Source organism: Cydia splendana, unplaced genomic scaffold, assembly GCF_910591565.1.
Source record: "Cydia splendana unplaced genomic scaffold, ilCydSple1.2 scaffold_50_ctg1, whole genome shotgun sequence".
Classification (NCBI taxonomy): Eukaryota; Metazoa; Arthropoda; class Insecta; order Lepidoptera; family Tortricidae; genus Cydia; species Cydia splendana.
This window is the reverse complement of record NW_026946893.1, coordinates 1,231,599-1,253,629: the sequence shown is the minus strand read 5'-3', so window position 1 is coordinate 1,253,629 and position 22,031 is coordinate 1,231,599. Positions and strand designations below refer to the sequence as shown.

General features: G+C 34.1%; 1 protein-coding gene across 1 annotated transcript; it reads left to right on the top strand.

Annotated features, from left to right (window-relative positions):
- The first annotated feature begins 11,210 nt into the window (after nucleotides 1-11,210).
- LOC134805715 (uncharacterized) lies at nucleotides 11,211-13,005 on the top strand. The gene is made up of 2 exons (XM_063778961.1): nucleotides 11,211-11,237; nucleotides 11,893-13,005. The coding sequence occupies exons 1-2, from the start codon at nucleotides 11,211-11,213 to the stop codon at nucleotides 13,003-13,005; spliced, it is 1,140 nt and encodes a 379-aa protein (XP_063635031.1).
- The last annotated feature ends 9,026 nt before the right edge of the window (nucleotides 13,006-22,031 follow it).

The window sequence follows — 22,031 nt, the reverse complement described above, 5'->3', positions numbered from 1 at the left end:
CGCTACAACGCCATTGAAAGGCTTTGCCAAAACAAAGAGCATAATAATATGGACACGTTATTATTCTTACGTGGAGTTGTAAATCATATCGAGCTTTAAAACTTTTATAATTAGTGCTTACGTATACTAATATTATTAAGTTTTAAGTAAGGCGCCCACAGATTAACAGTCCGCCGGCCGGTATCGGCCTGTCAGTTGTTCGGAACTGTCAAAATTTTGTTCTAACTGACAGGCCGATACCGTCCGGCGGACTGTTAATCAGTGGGCCCCTTAAGATAGGTCAAATATTACGTCTAGATACGATAGACGTAATATTCGACGTACCTATCTTAAAGTTCGAATCGGGCCGTAAGGCTCATCCGCACAAGCAAAAAGTCCAAAATTTAACACTGAAATTTGAACCTATGATGTAGGAACTAGAGTTGATTTTGTTCCATTTTAATAATAATACTTAACATAACAAATGTGATTCGTTTCCAATTGAACATAATTTAAACTCCAACGAACTTAAGACGGAAGAATACTACTAACTCGTCCTTACAAAAAGAGATTTTTTTTATTGACACAATGAAAGACTAGGTTTTCCTGTCCTCAAAATTTGCAATAAAAAATATAATATAATAAAATATGTATTTTTTTAAAGCGAAACCTAGAAACCTAGAATATATTATGCTGAAGCGATCGACATCAAAATCAGAGTGGTTTGTTAAGAAGATTAGTTAGTGGAAACTTATCTCCCGAAATGGAAATTGTATCAAACAAGTATCTACCTATTATTGTCAGTAGATATTCTTCCCTCTTAATATGTACTTTAGGAAGGCCGATACAGATGGAATACAACCCGACTGCAATTTGTATGGAACTGCATGTCGACTCGACTGCACGCCAACTGCAACGTCGGCGTGCAGTTCCCATAGGTACAAGTTGCAGTCGGGTTGCAGTCCGTCTGTATCAGCCCCTAGGCGGGTTATATACTGCTATTATATTGCACACTACGCGGTTAGTGTAGCGGTAGGTGATTATATATATATTGTTCAACTTATTTACTTAATGAACGCGTTTAAAATAAGGAAATCTGGATTATAATAATAATGCTAAAAATATTAAACATTGTTTGTTGATTTTATATTGCGTTTCAATAATTTATCCCGCTTAATATACTTTCTGTAAATTTGTTTAACTCTTGTGCCTTGAAACCCTCGCAACGATCAAGATTCCATTTTTTGATAAACTAAAACATTGCATAAGTAGGTAAGTAGGTACTTCAAATGTCGATGAAATATCGTGTGTAAAAAAGTTTCGATAAAATGAATATTCGATGTTTTAAGCTTTCGACAAAACGCATTGTCGGTGAAATGATATTTCGATGAATGGTACCTTCGATTTATCAAGCTTTAGTCTAAAAGTAGATTCGATAAAAGGTCTTCGACAAAACAACTATCGGCAAAACATCTTTCGAAATGGCGTAGGTAACCCGATTAGATTAGATTCATTTATTTCTTATTGTAAATATACATTAAATTTCACACGTCAAAATAGAATGCATTTCACAAAAAGATCGTCACAACAAAAAATATCAATAATAATAATCTAAAAACAATAAAATAACAGTAATACAATATAAAACGACTTTCTATAAAATAGAAAAGAGTGTCATGATTTATTTATATTTACATTAAAGATAGCGTTGATTAATAATTTTAATGTGGCAACATTAGCATTACCCTGATTAATACAGGGGTGGTTGGGAAAATAACATTATACTACTGGCAACACGGTAGGTAGTGGGGACACGGAACGGAGCCAGTTGGACAGGCTCGGGCAGTTCGTTCACTTGGGTCGAGGCGGTCAAAGAGGACAGACCGTGAAGGATTGGTCGGATCAGAGTAAATGCAAGTACCTCCATTCTTGTATTATTAATAGCAGAGTAACCATACTAGGAGAACCATCACAAATCAGAAGTGTTAACGTACCACTAACCCACAATGGGATTTTAAGGTTTATTTTGAATTCTACGTTTTATGAAACGTAAGTTATAGAATTAAAAAGTATTTTATTTCATGAGTTTGGGACGATTACATGTTTCAGATATAAGTTTTTGGTGATTGCTTGAAAGTACATAACTACCTACATATTTATAAGAAATTTTCAAATAGTAGGCATGATGTAGTTCAAATGTAGTTGCAGGTAGTTTTAAAACTCTCGAGTAAATAATAGTCATTAAAAGTATCTCTTGCTTCTTTGTTAGTAACTGAATTTTAATTAGTTTGCATTTTTGCTATTTTGAGTAAGAAAAATTAACGACTATAGAGGCAACGTTGTGTGATGGACCCCATAGTCCCATAGTCCATCCGGTATCAGTACCTATAGTGTGTTTAAAAAAAAGCGTTTTGTCGGCTACTAGATGATGCTATGATGAAGTTATTAGAAATACGATGCAATGCGATTATTAGAGATGCGATGATGATGTTATTAGATAGAAAGGTTCATGTGGATCTTCAAACGTTTAACTTAGAAAAGACAAGTGGTGATTATAACAATTATTAACTTACGAGTAAGTGACTACAGCGTAATGATAATACTTTAAAATGGTTCAAAAATAATGTATGAGCTTGTAAATTCCATTAAAGTTGCAAGCGCTTAAAGTAAGCTGCGGTGCCGGCTAACACGAGGCCGCCGCATTTTTGTTTAGTAGGTACTCATATTGATAAAAAAAATCGCTTTAGAGATGAATTGATATTTAAAGGTTGTGTATCATCGATTATTCTGACCATGAGTTTATGATAAATAAATAAACGCTATATTTGATGACACTATAAGACCGATTTTATAGACGACCGATAAGATTGATTTTCGTTTGACGTGAGCGTACGTCGAGGTAGTTGAGAATTGAGAATTGGATGAAATTAATGTTTCTTTTTGACGTGAGTGCACGTCATTGAAATTGAGAATTATTTAATGCGAACATGCGACTATTACATTTTAAAGTGTCGTATGACTAGTAGTTTATAAGGACCTGATCTGACTATGCGTATGCATAACAATGATGTTTTGTCACGATTTGACTTGAAATAATTATAATTTTTGTTTGAATTTTAGTTCTTGAGCCAGTTGAAGAACGTAAAGAACATGAATGCGTTTAATGCTTAAAAATTGATTAAGTTCTCTTGTGTTTGATAATAGGTATACCTAACGACCCTGAAACTATGACCTGCTCACGTCTGAAGCTTAAATTGACTTTCATAGCACGACAGATTTTCATACATTATTCAGTGTTAAATTGTAAGCAATTTACACCGTCGTAAGCAATGATGTAGTAGTAAGTTCGCAAAGTGACAGAATTATAACTCAGATTAGTCCTCTTTTTCCTTCTGAGTAAAGATATATCCCCATGAGCAAAGAGAGAAAGGTTGAATACCTTTAAGCAGGTCATTGAAAATAGTACTTAGGTACATACTAAAGGTAAGCAGAAACGGGTAATCAGTGAGGTCAAATTATTCTAAAAGTGGCTACAGAGAAATATTGTGAAATATAAACATTTTGTTTTATTATGATCGACAATTATAACATAAAATAATTGTCATTTGACGGGATAAAGATACTCGATAGATCAGAGCAGCTTAAGATTTAGAGGTGATCAAAATACATTATTAGACTATAATAGAAATATTTTATTGATAAATTACAGACTGAACTTTTGATAAGTTACTCATTAGAGCATGCAATATTACAGTTATTGCTATTTGTTGTTTAAATTTATCAGCTAAACGTTTACGATACTCGTAGTTTATGTTAATAAAAGTCATACAGTTGAAAGAGGATTAGCATAAAAATATAAGTAAAGACGGATACTTATTTCAAGTAAGTTAGTGCACAATAATGTGAACAAGCAGTTTGTTTACATAATATGAAGTTTTAATAACATGTATATCAGGTAATATTAAGAGTTTGGACTTGAGAGTATGTCGATTAATTCAGATAAATAAAATATCATCGTCATAATGTGAGCTTGCATTATGGTAAATTTACATGGATGATGAGAGTTTTTCATAATGTGAGCGTGTATTATGGTGAATTTACATGAGCGTGTGTAAATTAGATGATGAGAGGTTTTCATAATGTGAGCGTGCATTATGGTGAATTTACATGAGCGTGTGTAAATAAGATGATGATAGTAGTTCATAATGTGAGCGTGCATTATGGTGAATTTACATGAGCGTATGTAAATTAGATGATAATGGTACTTCATAATGTGAGCGTGCATTATGGTGAATTTACATGAGCGTATGTAAATTAGATGATAATGGTACTTCATAATGTGAGCGTGCATTATGGTGAATTTACATGAGCGTATGTAAATTAGATGATAATGGTACTTCATAATGTGAGCGTGCATTATGGTGAATTTACATGAGCGTATGTAAATTAGATGGTAATAGTACTTCATAATGTGAGCATGCATTATGGTGAATTTATATGAGCATATGTAAAATTGATGATGATAAGATAAGATAAGATAATCTTTATTGGTACAATACAGGTACACGTCAGATACAATTTTGTACAATAATCATACAAATTCCACATTACAGAGTATTTCAACTGAAATATACACAACATGGTAATGTCAACAATTCAAAATAGAAAAAATTAATAAATTAAAAAACATGTTTTAATTTATAAAACATATTAAATTAGTCATTGGCAGTGCCATTATTTTATTAAAGGTGTAAAAGTTTTTTGTGAGTAACCACGATTCTAAATTTCTTTTAAAGGATTGCTGAGTCTGGACATCTCTGATGATTGTACTTTATAATGTGAGTGTACATTATGGTGAATTTACATGAGTATATGTAAATAAGATGATGACAGTTAATCATAATGTAAGCGTACATTATGGTAAACTTACATGAGCGTATGTAAATTAGAAGATGATAGTTTGTCACGACGTTCAGAGTACGCTACTTATAAGTAAATTTACATAAGTGTATGTACGAGACGATAATGATATAATTTAAATGGGTTAAATGACACTATTATGTAAGTGATAATGCATTTTGATATATTATACTTATACGAGCGTGTGTAAATTTAAATGCGCTGATTCTATATTGCTTAACGAGTATTTAATGACAATATAGAACTTTGAAAGAATTTATGATAAATTGTAAGTACATGAGTTTGTGTAAAATTACTATCCGATATGATCATACTAAGTATGATTCGTAGCTATATAACAATGTGAGAGAGCATTATGGTAGCTTAACATAAGTGAAGATAACATAAGAGAAGTTAACCCAAGCTTTTGTATGACAAAAATAAATAATATATTTATTTACATGAGAGCGAATAATGGGAGTTTGTTTTGTACAACTCTACAGAATTATTGTATTTTGTCAGTGCAAGATGAGAGCTTTGTTTGTTTGTTGTGTTAGTTTGCGAAAGAAATACTTATACATTTATAACGAATTTGTTTGTTATGAAAGTCATAAGAATTACATGATTTCGGAAATATTTGGTGTTAAGAGTTTGAGGAGTTAAAAATAAAAATATGAATTCCTACCCGAAGTAATTGAAAGTAGACAAAAACAATAGAGAGGAATGTTGTATATTTCATAAGACACAGCTGTTTCATTATTACTATTTAGAGGAAGACTAAAAGATATTTAGGAATATAAAGACACATTCGAGTAAAAGGAACTATGCAGTCTGTGTTCTATCAAATACGTAAAAGAGATATCTTTCACAATTCACTGACTCAAGTTACTTGATGATCACGAATTTATTAAAGGAATTGAAAGCTAAATCTAACTATTACATTAAATATTATTTTAGATGGATAATTTACATAGCGCTTTATAGATGTGAAAATAAACTGTTCAATTGAATCTATTTAGTACAACAGAGTTGACTATGTACGCAGTCATGATGAAAGATATATGTATGAAAGTTGTAGCTTCTTTTTACTATTGAAGTTGATTACTACTAAGTTGAATTTGACAGTATTTCAAATAATTAAATGGAATTGTGATAACAGATTGATATCCCATATTGACTGGATTTTTTAGATTTTTATTGAGTAAGTACCTACTTTGAAGTCGCAACCTTTTGTGACAGTGGGTTTGTCAAATTGATTAAACTTTTCTCAATCTATATGCTGTGTTGATGATGATCAGTATTCGAAGAAATTCCTTGTTATAGGCGAAATTTAAATATTTGTTAATTGTTATATTATTATCAATCATGTTCATGTTCCGATGGATTATAAATTATTTGATACTTTATTATCAAGAATTTGAAGAGTTTTAAGCATACCAAGTTCTAACTAATACCATGAGTTTGCAATGAGCACATTCATTATTTTATTAGAAAGGTGTCAGATGTAGAAGTGCATTAAATAAAAGAACAGAGGTAGTTATCATGGACTAAACAAGATATTCCCTTAAATAAAACAGATGAATGCAACGTAAAGTGATTGAGTGCTAACGAGATAGTACCTAAGGTACATTTACTTATGCCGATACCATAAAATACCTAATATATGAAATATGTTTAATGTACAACTTAAACGTAGAACACGAATATAATGCAGAGTATACTTTAAAGACAGTAAAAAGGCATCTCTGGTAATAAACTTTTGAGTAGTCGAGAATGGAAAGTGAACAACAGATCGAACATACGGTAAACGATTTGCTGTATTCTTGGGATTGTGACAAATGCTAGCAAGTGAAATAGAAAATAAGCACTTGAGTGTATATGGTGGCCAATGCTCTAAATACCTGTAGATTACTAGACTGTAGAGGAATAGGAGAGAGAAGGGAGTAATAATTCAGACAGAATTGAGTTAATCGCGAAAGTACTTGGTTATAAGACTTGAAAGTATATGAAAGTAAATATGATTCAGATATACTAAAAGCGTTTAGTATATTTTAAATTTATGTATGTAACTGGTATATTATAAAATTGAAATGTGGAAGTAGTCAAGTATTATTCAGTAAAAAGCGCATTAATAAAAATAAATAATGGTACAGACCTACATAACTATTGATGTGATGTATGTACAGAGTACAGTACAATAATAAATAAATTATCCATAATAATCTTGGTTAAGTTAGTTACTTTAGTCACAGAATAAATAATAGTACTGCCGTACAGAAAGGAAACTTCCTACAAAATCGAAGTTTGACAGCGGTTCAGGGCCGAATCATGGTATCCCTTTCTATTAATATGGCACTATCCCTTTCGGCTATTTAGGGTTACCAAAATTCAAGTGATTATCTGTGATCGTGCACGCAAAAGGAAGTCAAGTAGTGCCAACCCTAATAATTGCTCGGAGCAATGCTGAGCCGAGCGGAACAGAGTTTGACCAAAGTCAGGAATTTAACAAAGTTGCTTTAATTAATATATACATGACGATCATCACAATTGCGCTCAAATACTAGACAAAGGTTTGACAGAATTTGATATGAATAGTGATTGTTTTTTTTTAATTAAAGATATTATGGTTTGCAAGCTATTCAAATGTATATTTTTAGAAAAGTAACAAATGTTAATGGACGTAAAAAAAAAAAGCTGACAAAGGTTTATGGTTCGAGAATCTTAATAAAAATTTGGACTTAGAGTAATGAACCCGGTCATTCCGTCTCCTCGTCTCGCTATGTCATAGAAATAATACCTAGTTTTAGAGAAAGATTATAAAAGAAAAAAAAAATGATTTCATTGGACTTCATAACTAAGACTTGATTTGATTAAGCAGTTTCAATCATTGTTGCAATCAAATAAAGTTGAGACTTTAGTGATGACACTCTATATCTTATATTGACGTAAGGGCGTATCTGGCAGTGATTTAACTATGTATTTTGAATGTTCATTACTAATTCAGACATCTTATGTTTGGCGAATATTAAATAAATTATAATTTTAACAAATTGTTGAAATGATTTGAAAAGAATATTAAGTCATTACTTTCGTGAGAATTAGTAGGTACCCATTAACATCCTTTGAAGTTACAAGACATAACATTTTGTATGTTATTATGTTAATATGGGCCTAAACAGTGACATTACTTTGAAGAAATGACATTTTTAGTGATAGTATAGGGATTGGCATGAAGGAATGACGGCAGTTAATGAATTTAGTTTAAACATCTTGCTTCAATGTTGGAGTTATTACAAGGTAATGACACTTACATTGAAATAACATTATTATATTGACAGTGAATTGATGGAAATGATGGAATCAGAAATGACAGACAGAATGACGGAAGATAAAGAAGTTATTAAACTAGTTTAGTTTTGAAGTAATGACAATGACAAAATAATTGGATTATACTGACAGTGAGTGGAGTGCATAAGGCAACTTTAGTATCGCTACATGCAGAGAGTTGTATATTTAATGATAATCAGCGAAAGCGATGTTATTGAAAGTGGCATTTGATTGATTACAAAATATCGTTTTTTTTTTCTTTTTTTTTGCGAAAGTAATTTTCGTATGATATTGTAGTGCAAGTAACAATCATGAGATGAGAAGCAAAGTATTGCTAGCTATTAAATATCAGAGGAATTAGATTAGGATTGTTAATGGCAAGTTGTGATAATGTTTTTTTTTTACATTACGGATTCAGAGACATACATGGTAGTTGTGTAAATTTGAAACTGAACGTAATAGTTTTGAGCTGAACACAAAACTGGTGGTCTTGAAAATTGTAACGTAGACGTCTAATTTCAGGGGTGAAATATTATCTTCTAACTATAATGATTAATACGTGAATGTAGTAAAAGGAAGTCTACATTAATTCAATATACCTAGTTTAATATTGGGTCAAACAAGAAGTGAATATTAAAATATGTAGAACTGGAAAACGTAGTAGTCGAACAATTTTAGAGTATAAAAAAAAGAGTACTGAATTAAATAAAATACACGTATACTTTAACGGACATAAGTAATGTTAAAGTTATGAGAAAACGAAACACAATATGCATAATAAAAACTCAGCTTTGTTATTTATATATATTTTATAGTTATTATACGAAAATTAACAACAGGTATTATGAAATTACATTGTCTAGTATAGATTGAATGTTACGTACACAAAAAAGAAACGAGTGTTATTTTGGACTCACAGTATATAATAGTAATGAAAAACAGATACATATATGGAAATTAATTAGTTATGAATCAAGATAAACAGAGCAGAGGACCGAATGTCATGATATTAATTTCAAGTGGATATACATCATAATTTTACTTAATCAATTGTGATACGTTACGTTTAAAACTTTGAAATAGAAACCACTTTATTTTTTTATGATTGGCGGAACAAATAAAACGGATCTAACTTTTGGTGATAAGGTTCGTGCGCCGGAGTCATGCACGAAGTTGGATGGCCGAATGTCATGATTTATTTATATTTACATTAAAGATAGCGTTGATTAATAATTTTAATGTGGCAACATTAGCATTACCCTGATTAATACAGGGGTGGTTGGGAAAATAACATTATACTACTGGCAACACGGTAGGTAGTGGGGACACGGAACGGAGCCAGTTGGACAGGCTCGGGCAGTTCGTTCACTTGGGTCGAGGCGGTCAAAGAGGACAGACCGTGAAGGATTGGTCGGATCAGAGTAAATGCAAGTACCTCCATTCTTGTATTATTAATAGCAGAGTAACCATACTAGGAGAACCATCACAAGAGTAGGTAAAATGTAAAAATCAGTCAAATTATAAAGAATATAAAAAATAAAAATGTCCAAAAATAATAATAAAAATATTTAAAATATACGACTAGCCTAGGTAATGTCTAAAGGTCAAAATTAATATATTACAATAATAGGAAATGTATGTCAATTGTTACTAATTTATAAAAATTAAAATATACTTATTAAAAAATTAAATAGTCAAGATTTTATTCTTTATATTCTTTGACAGATAGAGGGTTTTATTTAATAAAAGTTCCTTCAATCGGCGCCCAAATACATCATCCGATGATTCATTTTTGAGAGTGGCGGGTAGACGTTCATAAAACGCCGGGCCTATTACGCGTGGGTTTTTGTCGAGCAGCGCGAGGCGCCGCGGCACGGACTGTAATCGGCCGGTCTGGCGGGTTATTCTGCCAGGCATGTCTATGCGTTTAAATAAACGAATGTTACGGCGTGTGAACATAATAATGTCATAGACATAGAGAGAGTAGTGCGTCATTATGTTATATTGCTTGAAGAGCTGTCGACATGAGTGTCTAGGATGTACACCCGCTAATACACTGTGACGTCCAGGCTCCGTTGTGTACTGGGTGATCAAATGAAACAACTGTTATCACTCGTGCACTCCGCCAGCTACCCACTCGCCATGACACTTCTCCACGGAGTGAAGCTAGCGGGTAGTTGCGTCGTACTGTTTATTGTGTAATCGTCACATCTCTCCCTTTTTATAATGATTTATTTATTTTACTTTATATATTTATCATGCAACAATAGTTCAGTTTATCGTATTATCTTATACTCGCTAGGTTAATTTATTTTTCCAATCTAGGTATACTACCACCGGTTCGGAAAGGTTAACCTCAGACCCGAGAAGAACCGGCGTAAGAAACTCGGCGAGGTGTGGATGTATTCATTTTACAACAGTTAAATAATAAATATTTTCCAACACTAGCAAGCCTTTAAATCTGTAAAACTATTATTTTACTTTTACAATTTCTTCTTAGGTGTCAGTCCCTCTCCTTCTCCTATTTGCAGTTTTGAGTTTTTTATTCAATTGCTTATAACTCAAAGATTTACTTTTCCTTTTGATGCTTACACATTTCCAGGTATATTCATTAGCATACAATATAATATTTGCCTAATTAATACCTATTATACTTCGCGCCTCGTCCTCGAGATTAGTAACTGAAGATATATATACATGTAGGTGTCACCACTCTGCACTTAGTTTGGAGTTATTTTTTAAATTTTTATTTTTTAATAAGTGGGTATGCCTAGAATCCACCTCCTGACCGCCAGCGCTCCGTCCCTTCATACGCTTTCTAGTGCTCGACCACTCAAGTCACTTCTTAAATTAAATAAGTTTCTTGTTCGTGGAGTCTCGCAAAATGCCGAAACGTAAACGTGTTAAGAAATACGAAGACGACATTGATCATCTACTGCGTAAAGTTCGAAAATTAAAACGTAAAATACGACATAGTGAAAGTGATTCGTCACACAGTGGTTCCAATGAGGAATTTATACCACAAGAAACAGGTAAGTCTTTTTAATTTTCGCTTGTGCAAGGTTATTAAACCTAGGTATATGTGCACTCAGATTTATCCATTGGGGATAAATCAAAGTACAAATTGCATCGGTTGGCGTTCAGTTCATTGGGGACTGATACCTAACTAAATATATGATCTATTAAAAAATTAAGATATTGACTGTATAAAACCACAATACGAGTTCATACTTGTACATACATCAATGCACTCCGATTAGCCGTTGGGGCTAAGTCGACGCATGGTATGACGGTTGGCGTACAATTCATTGGGAATTGTTACCTAACTTTAAGAAGGGATAACATGCGTTATCTGGTTCAGTTCAGATGATTAGAATATTAATAAGTAATAACATTTTTGAGTTTTATGAGTAAAAAATAAAGTCATAGATTTTGTAGGTACTTACTTACTTAATTATAGTACTTAGGTAATAGTTTATATATTTATAATATACCAGTACAGTTTACCTTAATTGTAGTCGTGAAGAGGTTCATAATTTGTTTTTAAAAAGTTTTAAATCAAGTATATGAATATGAAAGCAAACTAAGTAGGTATTGCTTTTGTTCTCAGCATCACCGGTTTTACGACCAGATGATTGGTTTCCGGAATACCCGGATTATGAACTGAACTACGGTCCATACAGTCAGAATGACCAATATAATGGCGCTGAGTATCAGGGAGACCCTATTGAGGCCAATAATAGTCCTATAGAGGAACCTCAGAATTATGTTGGAAATTTGATAAAGCCTACTGAGGCTCAGCAAGGCGCTATACAGACCAACACACAGGCCGTGACAAATACAAGCGACAACGCCGTACCCGGCACGAGCTCCAACGCCATAGCCGGCACCAACTCCAGCGCCATAGCCGGCGCAAGCGCCATAGCCATACCAGGCACAAGCACGTCCACTGTTGAGCATGCCGATGATAATAAGGTCGCTGACATCAATGACATAATCGATTTGGACGATGATGTATTACAAATTCTGGGAGATGACCCCTCGTCGGCCACAATATATGGCAAAGAGGTACGTGCAGAAATAGCTACCCGTTTTACACATGTAGCCATAGAAGGGATAACTAAAGAAATCCGTAAAGACCTCCTTAGTAAATACCTAATACCTGCTAATTGCGTGAAAATAGGCGCGCCAAAGTTAAACCCTGAGATCAAAGCTGCCATCTCAGAAAATTTTGCTAAACGAGACAAAGGCATCGAGTCCAAGCAAAAGGAAATGGCTTGCGCAATATCTTGCCTTAGCGAAATAATTACATCGCAATTAAATTCGAAAGAGAAAAATAACGACCTGTTACAAAAACTTATAGACCTCGGTCGTATTTTGTGCGATTTACAATACGCAGACAGCGTAACCAGACGCAATTTTATACTTTTCTCATTGAAAAAAGATCTCAAAGACCATCTGGTGAATACCAAGATAGACACTTGCCTATTTGGCGAAAACTTGACGGAAACGCTTAAATCAGCGAAAGCCATGATTAAATCCGGCGGAGAGATAAAAGCTCCTGTTCCTAAGCAACCCGTAGCGCAATACAGGAGGGTGAAATCCAGTGTGTCGCGGCCTTTAAACCGCCGAGGCCCAGCGCCGCGCAGGCCGCCGCCGGGCCCGCCGCCGTCGGTTCCGACTCCGAGGGGTCGCGCGCCTGCTCCCCGCGCGCCGCCGCCCCAGCTCCCCCCGGCGCCGCCCGCGCGCTACTACAGGCCGTCGTACGCGCACCAGCCCCCGCCGCGTCACTACTACTAGAAACAGTTAAGTACGCCGGCCGTTTATCACTATTTTATAAACAGTGGGCGCTTATTACAAATGACCGCACCATACTTTCATGGATAGCGGGCTATAAAATCAATTTCTCAAGTACTGTTGTTCAACATTCTTTGCCCTCACTGCCAGAATATTCTGATGTAGAGAAGTCACATTTTGTAGATGCCATTAATAATCTCTTGCAAATAGGTGCTATATCCGAGTGTAATCCTTGTGACGGCCAATTTGTGTCCAGTATTTTTCTTGTGCCGAAGCCGAACGGAAAAATGCGTTTTATACTCAATCTAAAACAGTTAAATACATTTATTAAAACTGATCATTTCAAGCTCGAGGATTTGCGAACAGCTGTTAAGCTTTTAACTCCGGATTGCTTTATGGCTACGCTCGACTTGAAAGATGCGTATTTTTTAATAAAAATTCACGAGGAATCAAGAAAATACCTACGTTTTATCTATGAAAATAAGATGTACGAGTTCAACGTTTTACCGTTCGGCCTCAACACTGCGCCTTATATTTTTACAAAAATCACAAAACCTATTGTAAAACTACTACGTTCCGCAGGCCTCCTCTCTACCCTGTATCTCGATGATTGGTTACTTTTTGGTCAAAGTTACGAACAATGTCTAGAAAACATAAAATTAACAGCACAATTATTGACTTCTTTAGGCTTTATTATCAATCAAGAGAAAAGTATGCTTACGCCTATGACGTCGTGCAAATTCCTAGGAATGATTATCGACTCGCGTCGTTTGCGACTTAGCTTACCTTCTGAAAAACGAGCGCGCATAAAATCTGAGTTAGAACTGTTTTTAAGAATTAAACGTTGCAAGATTAGACAGCTAGCAAAACTCACCGGCCTACTAGTCTCCGCATGCCCGGCTATCGAGTACGGATGGTTGTACACGAAGGAACTGGAACGATGCAAGTTCCTTAACCTACAAGGCCACGATAATTATAATCGTACAATGAGTATACCCGAGTCAATCCTACCTGACATACATTGGTGGTTAATGAATATCGACAATTCCCATAGTTGCATTCGCACAGATAATTACCGAATTCAAATATTTTCTGACGCCTCAACTACGGGGTGGGGGGCAGCCTGTGGGGGTGATACGGCAAGCGGCCAATGGTCTAGTACTGAACGAGAAAATCATATCAACTATTTAGAGCTGCTTGCCGCATTTATTGCTTTAAAAATTTACGCACGTGATTTGTACAATTGCCAGATACTCCTTCGACTAGATAATACTACCGCGATAGCGTACATTAACCGAATGGGTGGTATACAATACCCTCACCTTACCCAGGTTACGAGGGAGTTCTGGCAATGGTGCGAACAAAGAAAGTTGTTTGTGTTTGCATCCTATATAAGATCCCGCGATAATATCATAGCCGATTACGAATCAAGGAGATCACATCCGGATATAGAATGGGAATTAGCCGATTGGGCTTTTAATCGGATAGTGTACAATTTCGGTTTACCGTTCATTGATTTATTCGCAAGTCGTATAAATAAGAAATGCGCAAAATACATTTCCTGGCACAAAGACCCTGATGCCTATGCGGTAGACTCGTTTACCGTAGCCTGGACAGACATGTTCTTTTACGCTTTCCCACCTTTTTCGGTTGTACTGAAAGCTCTTCGGAAGATTATTTCAGATAAAGCTACGGGTATCATGGTCGTACCTTTGTGGCCAACACAACCATGGTACCCTGTCTTTCAAAGTCTCCTTGCTAGCGAAGTCATAACATTTCAGCCATGTAGCAATGCTTTAATTTCTCATTCCAGTTCCCAACGAATACACAACTCGATTACCCTGGCTGCAGGGATATTGTGCGGGTCGCGCTATCGAGAAGAAGCCTACCACCATCCTCATTAGACATTATGATAGCTTCCCTATCACCAAACACGATAAAACAATATGATGTTTGTCTTAAAAAGTGGTGGCAGTTTTGTAATAATAATTCAGTCGACCTATATGACGCGTCTATTCCGACAGTAGTCTATTTTTTGACCAATCTGTTTAATGAAGGTAGTCAATATGGTACATTAAACTCCTGTAGATCGGCCTTATCTTTAGTCTTAGGTCCGACATTATCAAATGATGACAGGCTTCAGAGATTCTTTAAAGGCGTTTTTCGTCTACGACCTCCGACGCCCAAGTACAATGCAACTTGGGATACCAATCTTGTATTAAATCATTTGAGCGATTGGTTTCCTAACGATAAACTAAACCTTGAAAGGCTTTCAAACAAAACGGTTACATTGCTGGCTCTCACTACTGCTCACAGAGTCCAAACAATCTCAAAAATTAATGTTAAAAACATTGAAATAACTTCTGAATGTATATCTATTAAAATTTCAGATATTTTAAAAACATCAAGACTTGGTTGTAAACAACCTATTATATATCTACCCTTTTTCCGCGAAAACCCTTCCATATGTCCAGCGGAAGCGCTTTCTTGCTACATGAATAAAACAAAGTCCTTACGAAAATCTGACAGCCTGTTCATCGCTACTAAAAAGCCACACAAGCCAGTAGGCTGCCAAACGCTCAGCCGATGGATCAAACGCACGCTGAGCGAGTGCGGGGGCGACACGGCGGCGTTCAGCGGGCACAGCACGCGGCACGCCGCCGTGTCGCACGCGCAAGCGCGAGGCGTCAGCGTCGACGCCATTCGAAACACCGCAGGGTGGAGCGGACAGTCCAATACTTTTGCAAAGTTTTACCAAAGGCCCATTTTAAATAGCGAAGACTGTCTGTCTCTGGCGCTTTCTGTATTAAATAAATAAATTATGAAAAAGATATCAAATCAAACTTATCCCGTATCGGTTGATTGTATAAAACTGCTAAGCTATTAGGAATATGTTTAGCAAAAAAGGATACTTGATTTTTCAAGGTTAATTACCTTTTTAATTGCCGAATAATTGTAGTAGCTAATAGTTATAGGATGAAAATTTTGTATAATTTAATAAACAACTTCTACGTCCTACAATATCTTATGTAGGCGTTTAATGTGATAATTGTACCAATTAGTATAATGACTAATTGCGACTTCAGTTTACACTTATGTGATTTATTTCTCGTTTATGTAATAAATGATTGCAATATAATGGTACTAAAAGTGTTTAAGATTAACATCCTGCCTATATTAGTACCTGATCCTATAGTTATAGTAACATATCTACAAATCTGTAGAATTTTTGGGTATCACATAAATACAATGACATTTTATAGTACTTATAAATTGTCTAATAATTATAATTATAAATATGTATATGTCATTGATTGATGATTTTTCGAAAAATATTACTCTCAAAGTCTACATGTATATATATCTTCAGTTACTAATCTCGAGGACGAGGCGCGAAGTATAATTAATGATTAAACGAACTTACCTGAAGTGAAGTTCTATCATAATTATACGAAGCGCCTCGTCCGAAGAGATTAGTAACATAGCTCCCTCCCACCCATCGCTTTGCTCATCCCCTTACTATCTTATATAAAATACATCAATCAATGTATGTACTACTATATATGAAAAATATTTCTCTCAACTTAATGAAGGGACGGAGCGCTGGCGGTCAGGAGGTGGATTCTAGGCATACCCACTTATTAAAAAATAAAAATTTAAAAAATAACTCCAAACTAAGTGCAGAGTGGTGACACCTACATGTATATATATCTTCAGTTACTAATCTCTTCGGACGAGGCGCTTCGTATAATTATGATAGAACTTCACTTCAGGTAAGTTCGTTTAATCATTAATTTCATGATTTAGGTACAATAACATTGTAAGCTTGCCAAGCGTCTTGGACATTAGTTACTTATTGGCAATAACTGATTGACTCTGTTTTACTAGTCTTGTATGATGTTAATATATATAATGCAATTTAAAATAGTTGAAGATAATCCAAGGTCAAATAAAGTAGGAATGTTACATTCGTTGTAGAGGTACCACGTCAAGTATGATTAGTTTTACTTATGAATAGGTTAAGCAAACAATAATCTATATAAATAGATTTATATATTATTAATTTGTTAGGTACCTACTAAGATTTACCTGCCTATTTGACCATTATTATTATTAATTGCATTGCATACATATCTAATTATCGTTCTTTAATTATAATACTTGAATAATATAATCTTGACATCAATTAATCCAAATATTTATTTTATTAATTTTATTGCTCAAAAAGTAACACAGCAAATATAATATCGAATGTAATATTATTCTAGCAACTTACTTATGCGAAGAATCATAATTACAATTTATGTTATGAAAATAACGTAACACTTTACTAATTGAAAGCTGATTTTTCAATTGAATTGTGACCAGTAAGTATTGTATTATTATTTCCACAATAATTACTGTCAGACTGTCACATAAATATTATTATTTGTACTTGTACACTTTTTCTTCGGTTTATTTCAATTACTTGCAACATATTTTATAAACCTGAAACATAGGTATACACCTTGTATGTCTGCTTCCTATATCCTGCCATTGGTAAGTATGTCATTTAATTTCAACAAACATCTTCCAACGAACCAATGGAATTCCATTATTCTAACCATGATCCCATGAAATACTGAGTACACCAGAGTACAGTTCGAATGTTTAGGTCCTTTACCATTTTATCGTTACGTTTAACGTTTCTAAATGATAAGACTTAGTGCTCAATTAGTACAATAAATGTGTACTCTTGGGTAGATCAATGAAGTGGTTCAAGCTACAACTTTGATCTACTAGTTTTACTTAATTAGTTAGCCTCAACAAATTAAACATCAGGCAAACTGTCATTGAGAGCGATCAAAATCACGGTTAATTCGAATACTTATTGTTTTTATTTTATAATGTGTAGGTACCTACAGTCCTACACACAGTATTTAGTTTTTGTTTCTGTTTTGATTTAATGTATCGGTGCTGAGACTATGTATAATTTCTAATGTATGTATTGTCTCAACCTCATACCTAAGCGTTTTGGCATCCTTAATTATTGTAAGTTTATGCATGTGACTGAAATAAGGAAATATATTTTCCGGTAAAGTGCCTTTTTAATTACACTTAATTATAATTAGTCATCACATCACACACATCACTCATCTTCATCTGAGTAGGTGTACCTACTACCTAGGTAGTTAAAAAGGAACTTCGTCATCTACACTGTTAACCGACAAAAGTCGTATGTCTATTTACAAGACATTAGGTTAACTGCTGGTCACTAGAGTTTTTTCTGTTAGTACCTTAGTCATGGTTGCCTTGGGTATAGTTTCGTAGTTTAGTTAAGTAAGCAGTGCTTCCTCACCGTGTAAGGCTCCCCGCATCGCCACTTCAGTTTTTACAGCATTGACTTTAGGTACTACATGACATGATGTAGGCCCAGCGTCTATTTACGTACCTGTTGTACTTGGGTTTGTAATTGAGCTTTGCCCTGATTATTATTCTACAGAATCATGTATTCCGGCTCTAAAATAGATTGGAATTGGGATTTATTATATGAAATCTGGGTCATATACGATTTTGAAGAATTGTATATCCTCATCTATTTATAGGTTTTATTTGGGCAGTTTAGGCATGCCTCTGTGTTCCACAATTTCCACGGCTACTTACGCAGAATGCATTATTACTTTTATCCTGGTCACCTGCTTGTTTCTCTTAAACTATAATTTAACCCGTCTTCTAACTGTTCCAACAGGATTGCTACAACAATCTTTAACCGGAATACCGTCTAAGTCGTCGTATAATATATTTTTGTATATACTTTGTTCGTTTTTATTTAAGCTGATACATTAAGTTCTTACCCATACGAACATCTGCAAAATGCAGTAAATTTATGATACGGGTATAGGTTAGAAGAAGGTTAAATTGTAATACTTTACAGGAAATGTTTTCCAACTGGCGTATTTTTTTTTTTGTATAATTGAAATCTATCCTGAATCTACATTAGTAGATATGCCTATTCCCGAGGCCATCCATCTATACCTACGCCTTAAGTTAACTGGAACAGTAGGCAGAGGCACTAAACTGCTTATTATATAATTTCGAATTCAATAAATACATTACATAATAGGAGGTCACTCTATACTAACATAATGTCAGTTTATGACTATTTTGCCTCCCTATTAAGTTTTGGTGGGCTAAAGAATCCATCTAATGGTGGTATCTAGTGTGACGTCCAGGCTCCGTTGTGTACTGGGTGATCAAATGAAACAACTGTTATCACTTGTGCACTCCGCCAGCCACCCACTCGCCATGACACTTCTCCACGGAGTGAAGCTAGCGGGTAGTTGCGTCGTACTGTTTATTGTGTAATCGTCACATCTCTCCCTTTTTATAACGATTTATTTATTTTACTTTATATATTTATCATGCAACAATAGTTCAGTTTATCGTATTATCTTATACTCGCTAGGTTAATTTATTTTTCCAATCTAGGTATACTACCACCGGTTCGGAAAGGTTAACCTCAGACCCGAGAAGAACCGGCGTAAGAAACTCGGCGAGGTGTGGATGTATTCATTTTACAACAGTGAAATAATAAATATTTTCCAACACTAGCAAGCCTTTAAATCTGTAAAACTATTATTTTACTTTTACAATTTCTTCTTAGGTGTCAGTCCCTCTCCTTCTCCTATTTGCAGTTTTGAGTTTTTTATTCAATTGCTTATAACTCAAAGATTTACTTTAAACGCCTTAATTACTACATTTTCCTTTTGATGCTTACACATTTCCAGGTATTTCCATTAGCATACAATATAATATTTTACTAATTAATACCTATTTCATGATTTAGGTACAATAACATTGTAAGCTTGCCAAGCGTCTTGGACATTAGTTACTTATTGGCAATAACTGATTGACTCAGTTTTACTTGTCTTGTATGATGTTAATATATATAATGCAATTTAAAATACTTGTAGATAATCCAAGGTCAAATAAAGTAGGAATGTTACATTCGTTGTAGAGGTACCACGTCAAGTATGATTTTACTTGTGAATAGGTTAAGCGAACAATAATCTATATAAATAGATTTATATATTATTAATTTGTTAGGTACCTACTAAGATTTACCTGCCTATTTGACCATTATTATTATTAATTGCATTGCATACATATCTAATTATAATACTTGAATAATATAATCTTGACATCAATTAATCCAAATATTTAGGTATTTCAAACATTTTATTGCTCAAAAAGTAACACAGCAAATATAATATCGAATGTAATATTATTCTAGCAACTTACTTATGCGAAGAATCATAATTACAATTTATGTTATGAAAATAACGTAACACCTTACTAATTGAAAGCAGATTTTTCAATTGAATTGTGACCAGTAAGTATTGTATTATTATTTCCACAATAATTACTGTCAGAATATCACATAAATATTATTATTTGTACTTATACACTTTTTCTTCGGTTTATTTCAATTACTTGCAACATATTTTATAAACCTGAAACATAGGTATACACCTTGTATGTCTGCTTCCTATCCTGCCATTGGTAAGTATGTCATTTAACTTCAATAAACATCTTCCAACGAACCAATGGAATTACATTATTCTAACCATGATCCCATGAAATACTGAGTACACCAGAGTACAGTTCGAATGTTTAGGTACTTTACCATTTTATCGTTACGTTTAACGTTTCTAAATGTAAGACCTAGGCTTTTGATCTTTTGAGTCTTAATAGTGCTCAATTAGTACAATAAATGTGTACTCTTGGGTAGATCAATAAAGTGGTTCAAGCTACAACTTTAATCTACTAGTTTTACTTAATTAGTTAGCCTCAACAAATTAAACATCAGGCAAACTGTCATTGAGAGCGATCAAAATCACGGTTAATTCGAATACTTATTGTTTTTATTTTATAATGTGTAGGTACCTACACATAGTATTTAGTTATTTGTTTCTGTTTTGATTTAATGTATTGGTTCTGAGACAATGTATAATTTCTAATGTATGTATTGTCTCAACCGCATACCTAAGAGTTTTGGCATCCTTAATTATTGTAAGTTTATGCATGTGACTGAAATAAGGAAATATATTTTCCGGTAAAGTGCCTTTTTAATTACACTTAATTATAATTAGTCATATTATTATTAGTATTTTGGGTCAATAAATTATTTTATATATTATGATAAAAAAAAAAAAAATTAGTCATCACATCAGTCACATCACACACATCACTCATCTTCATCTGAGTAGGTGTACCTACTACCTAGGTAGTTAACAACACCTTGTATGTCTGCTTCCTATATCCTGCCATTGGTAAGTATGTCATTTAATTTCAACAAACATCTTCCAACGAACCAATGGAATTCCATTATTCTAACCATGATCCCATGAAATACTGAGTACACCAGAGTACAGTTCGAATGTTTAGGTCCTTTACCATTTTATCGTTACGTTAACGTTTCTAAATGATAAGACCTAGGTTTTTGGTCTTTTGAGTCTTAGTGCTCAATTAGTACAATAAATGTGTACTCTTGGGTAGATCAATGAAGTGGTTCAAGCTACAACTTTGATCTACTAGTTTTACTTAATTAGTTAGCCTCAACAAATTAAACATCAGGCAAACTGTCATTGAGAGCGATCAAAATCACGGTTAATTCGAATACTTATTGTTTTTATTTTATAATGTGTAGGTACCTACAGTCCTACACACAGTATTTAGTTATTTGTTTCTGTTTTGATTTAATGTATCGGTGCTGAGACTATGTATAATTTCTAATGTATGTATTGTCTCAACCGCATACATAAGCGTTTTGGCATCCTTAATTATTGTAAGTTTATGCATGTGACTGAAATAAGGAAATATATTTTCCGGTAAAGTGCCTTTTTAATTACACTTAATTATAATTAGTCATCACATCACACACATCACTCATCTTCATCTGAGTAGGTGTACCTACTACCTAGGTAGTTAAAAAGGAACTTCGTCATCTACACTGTTAACCGACAAAAGTCGTATGTCTATTTACAAGA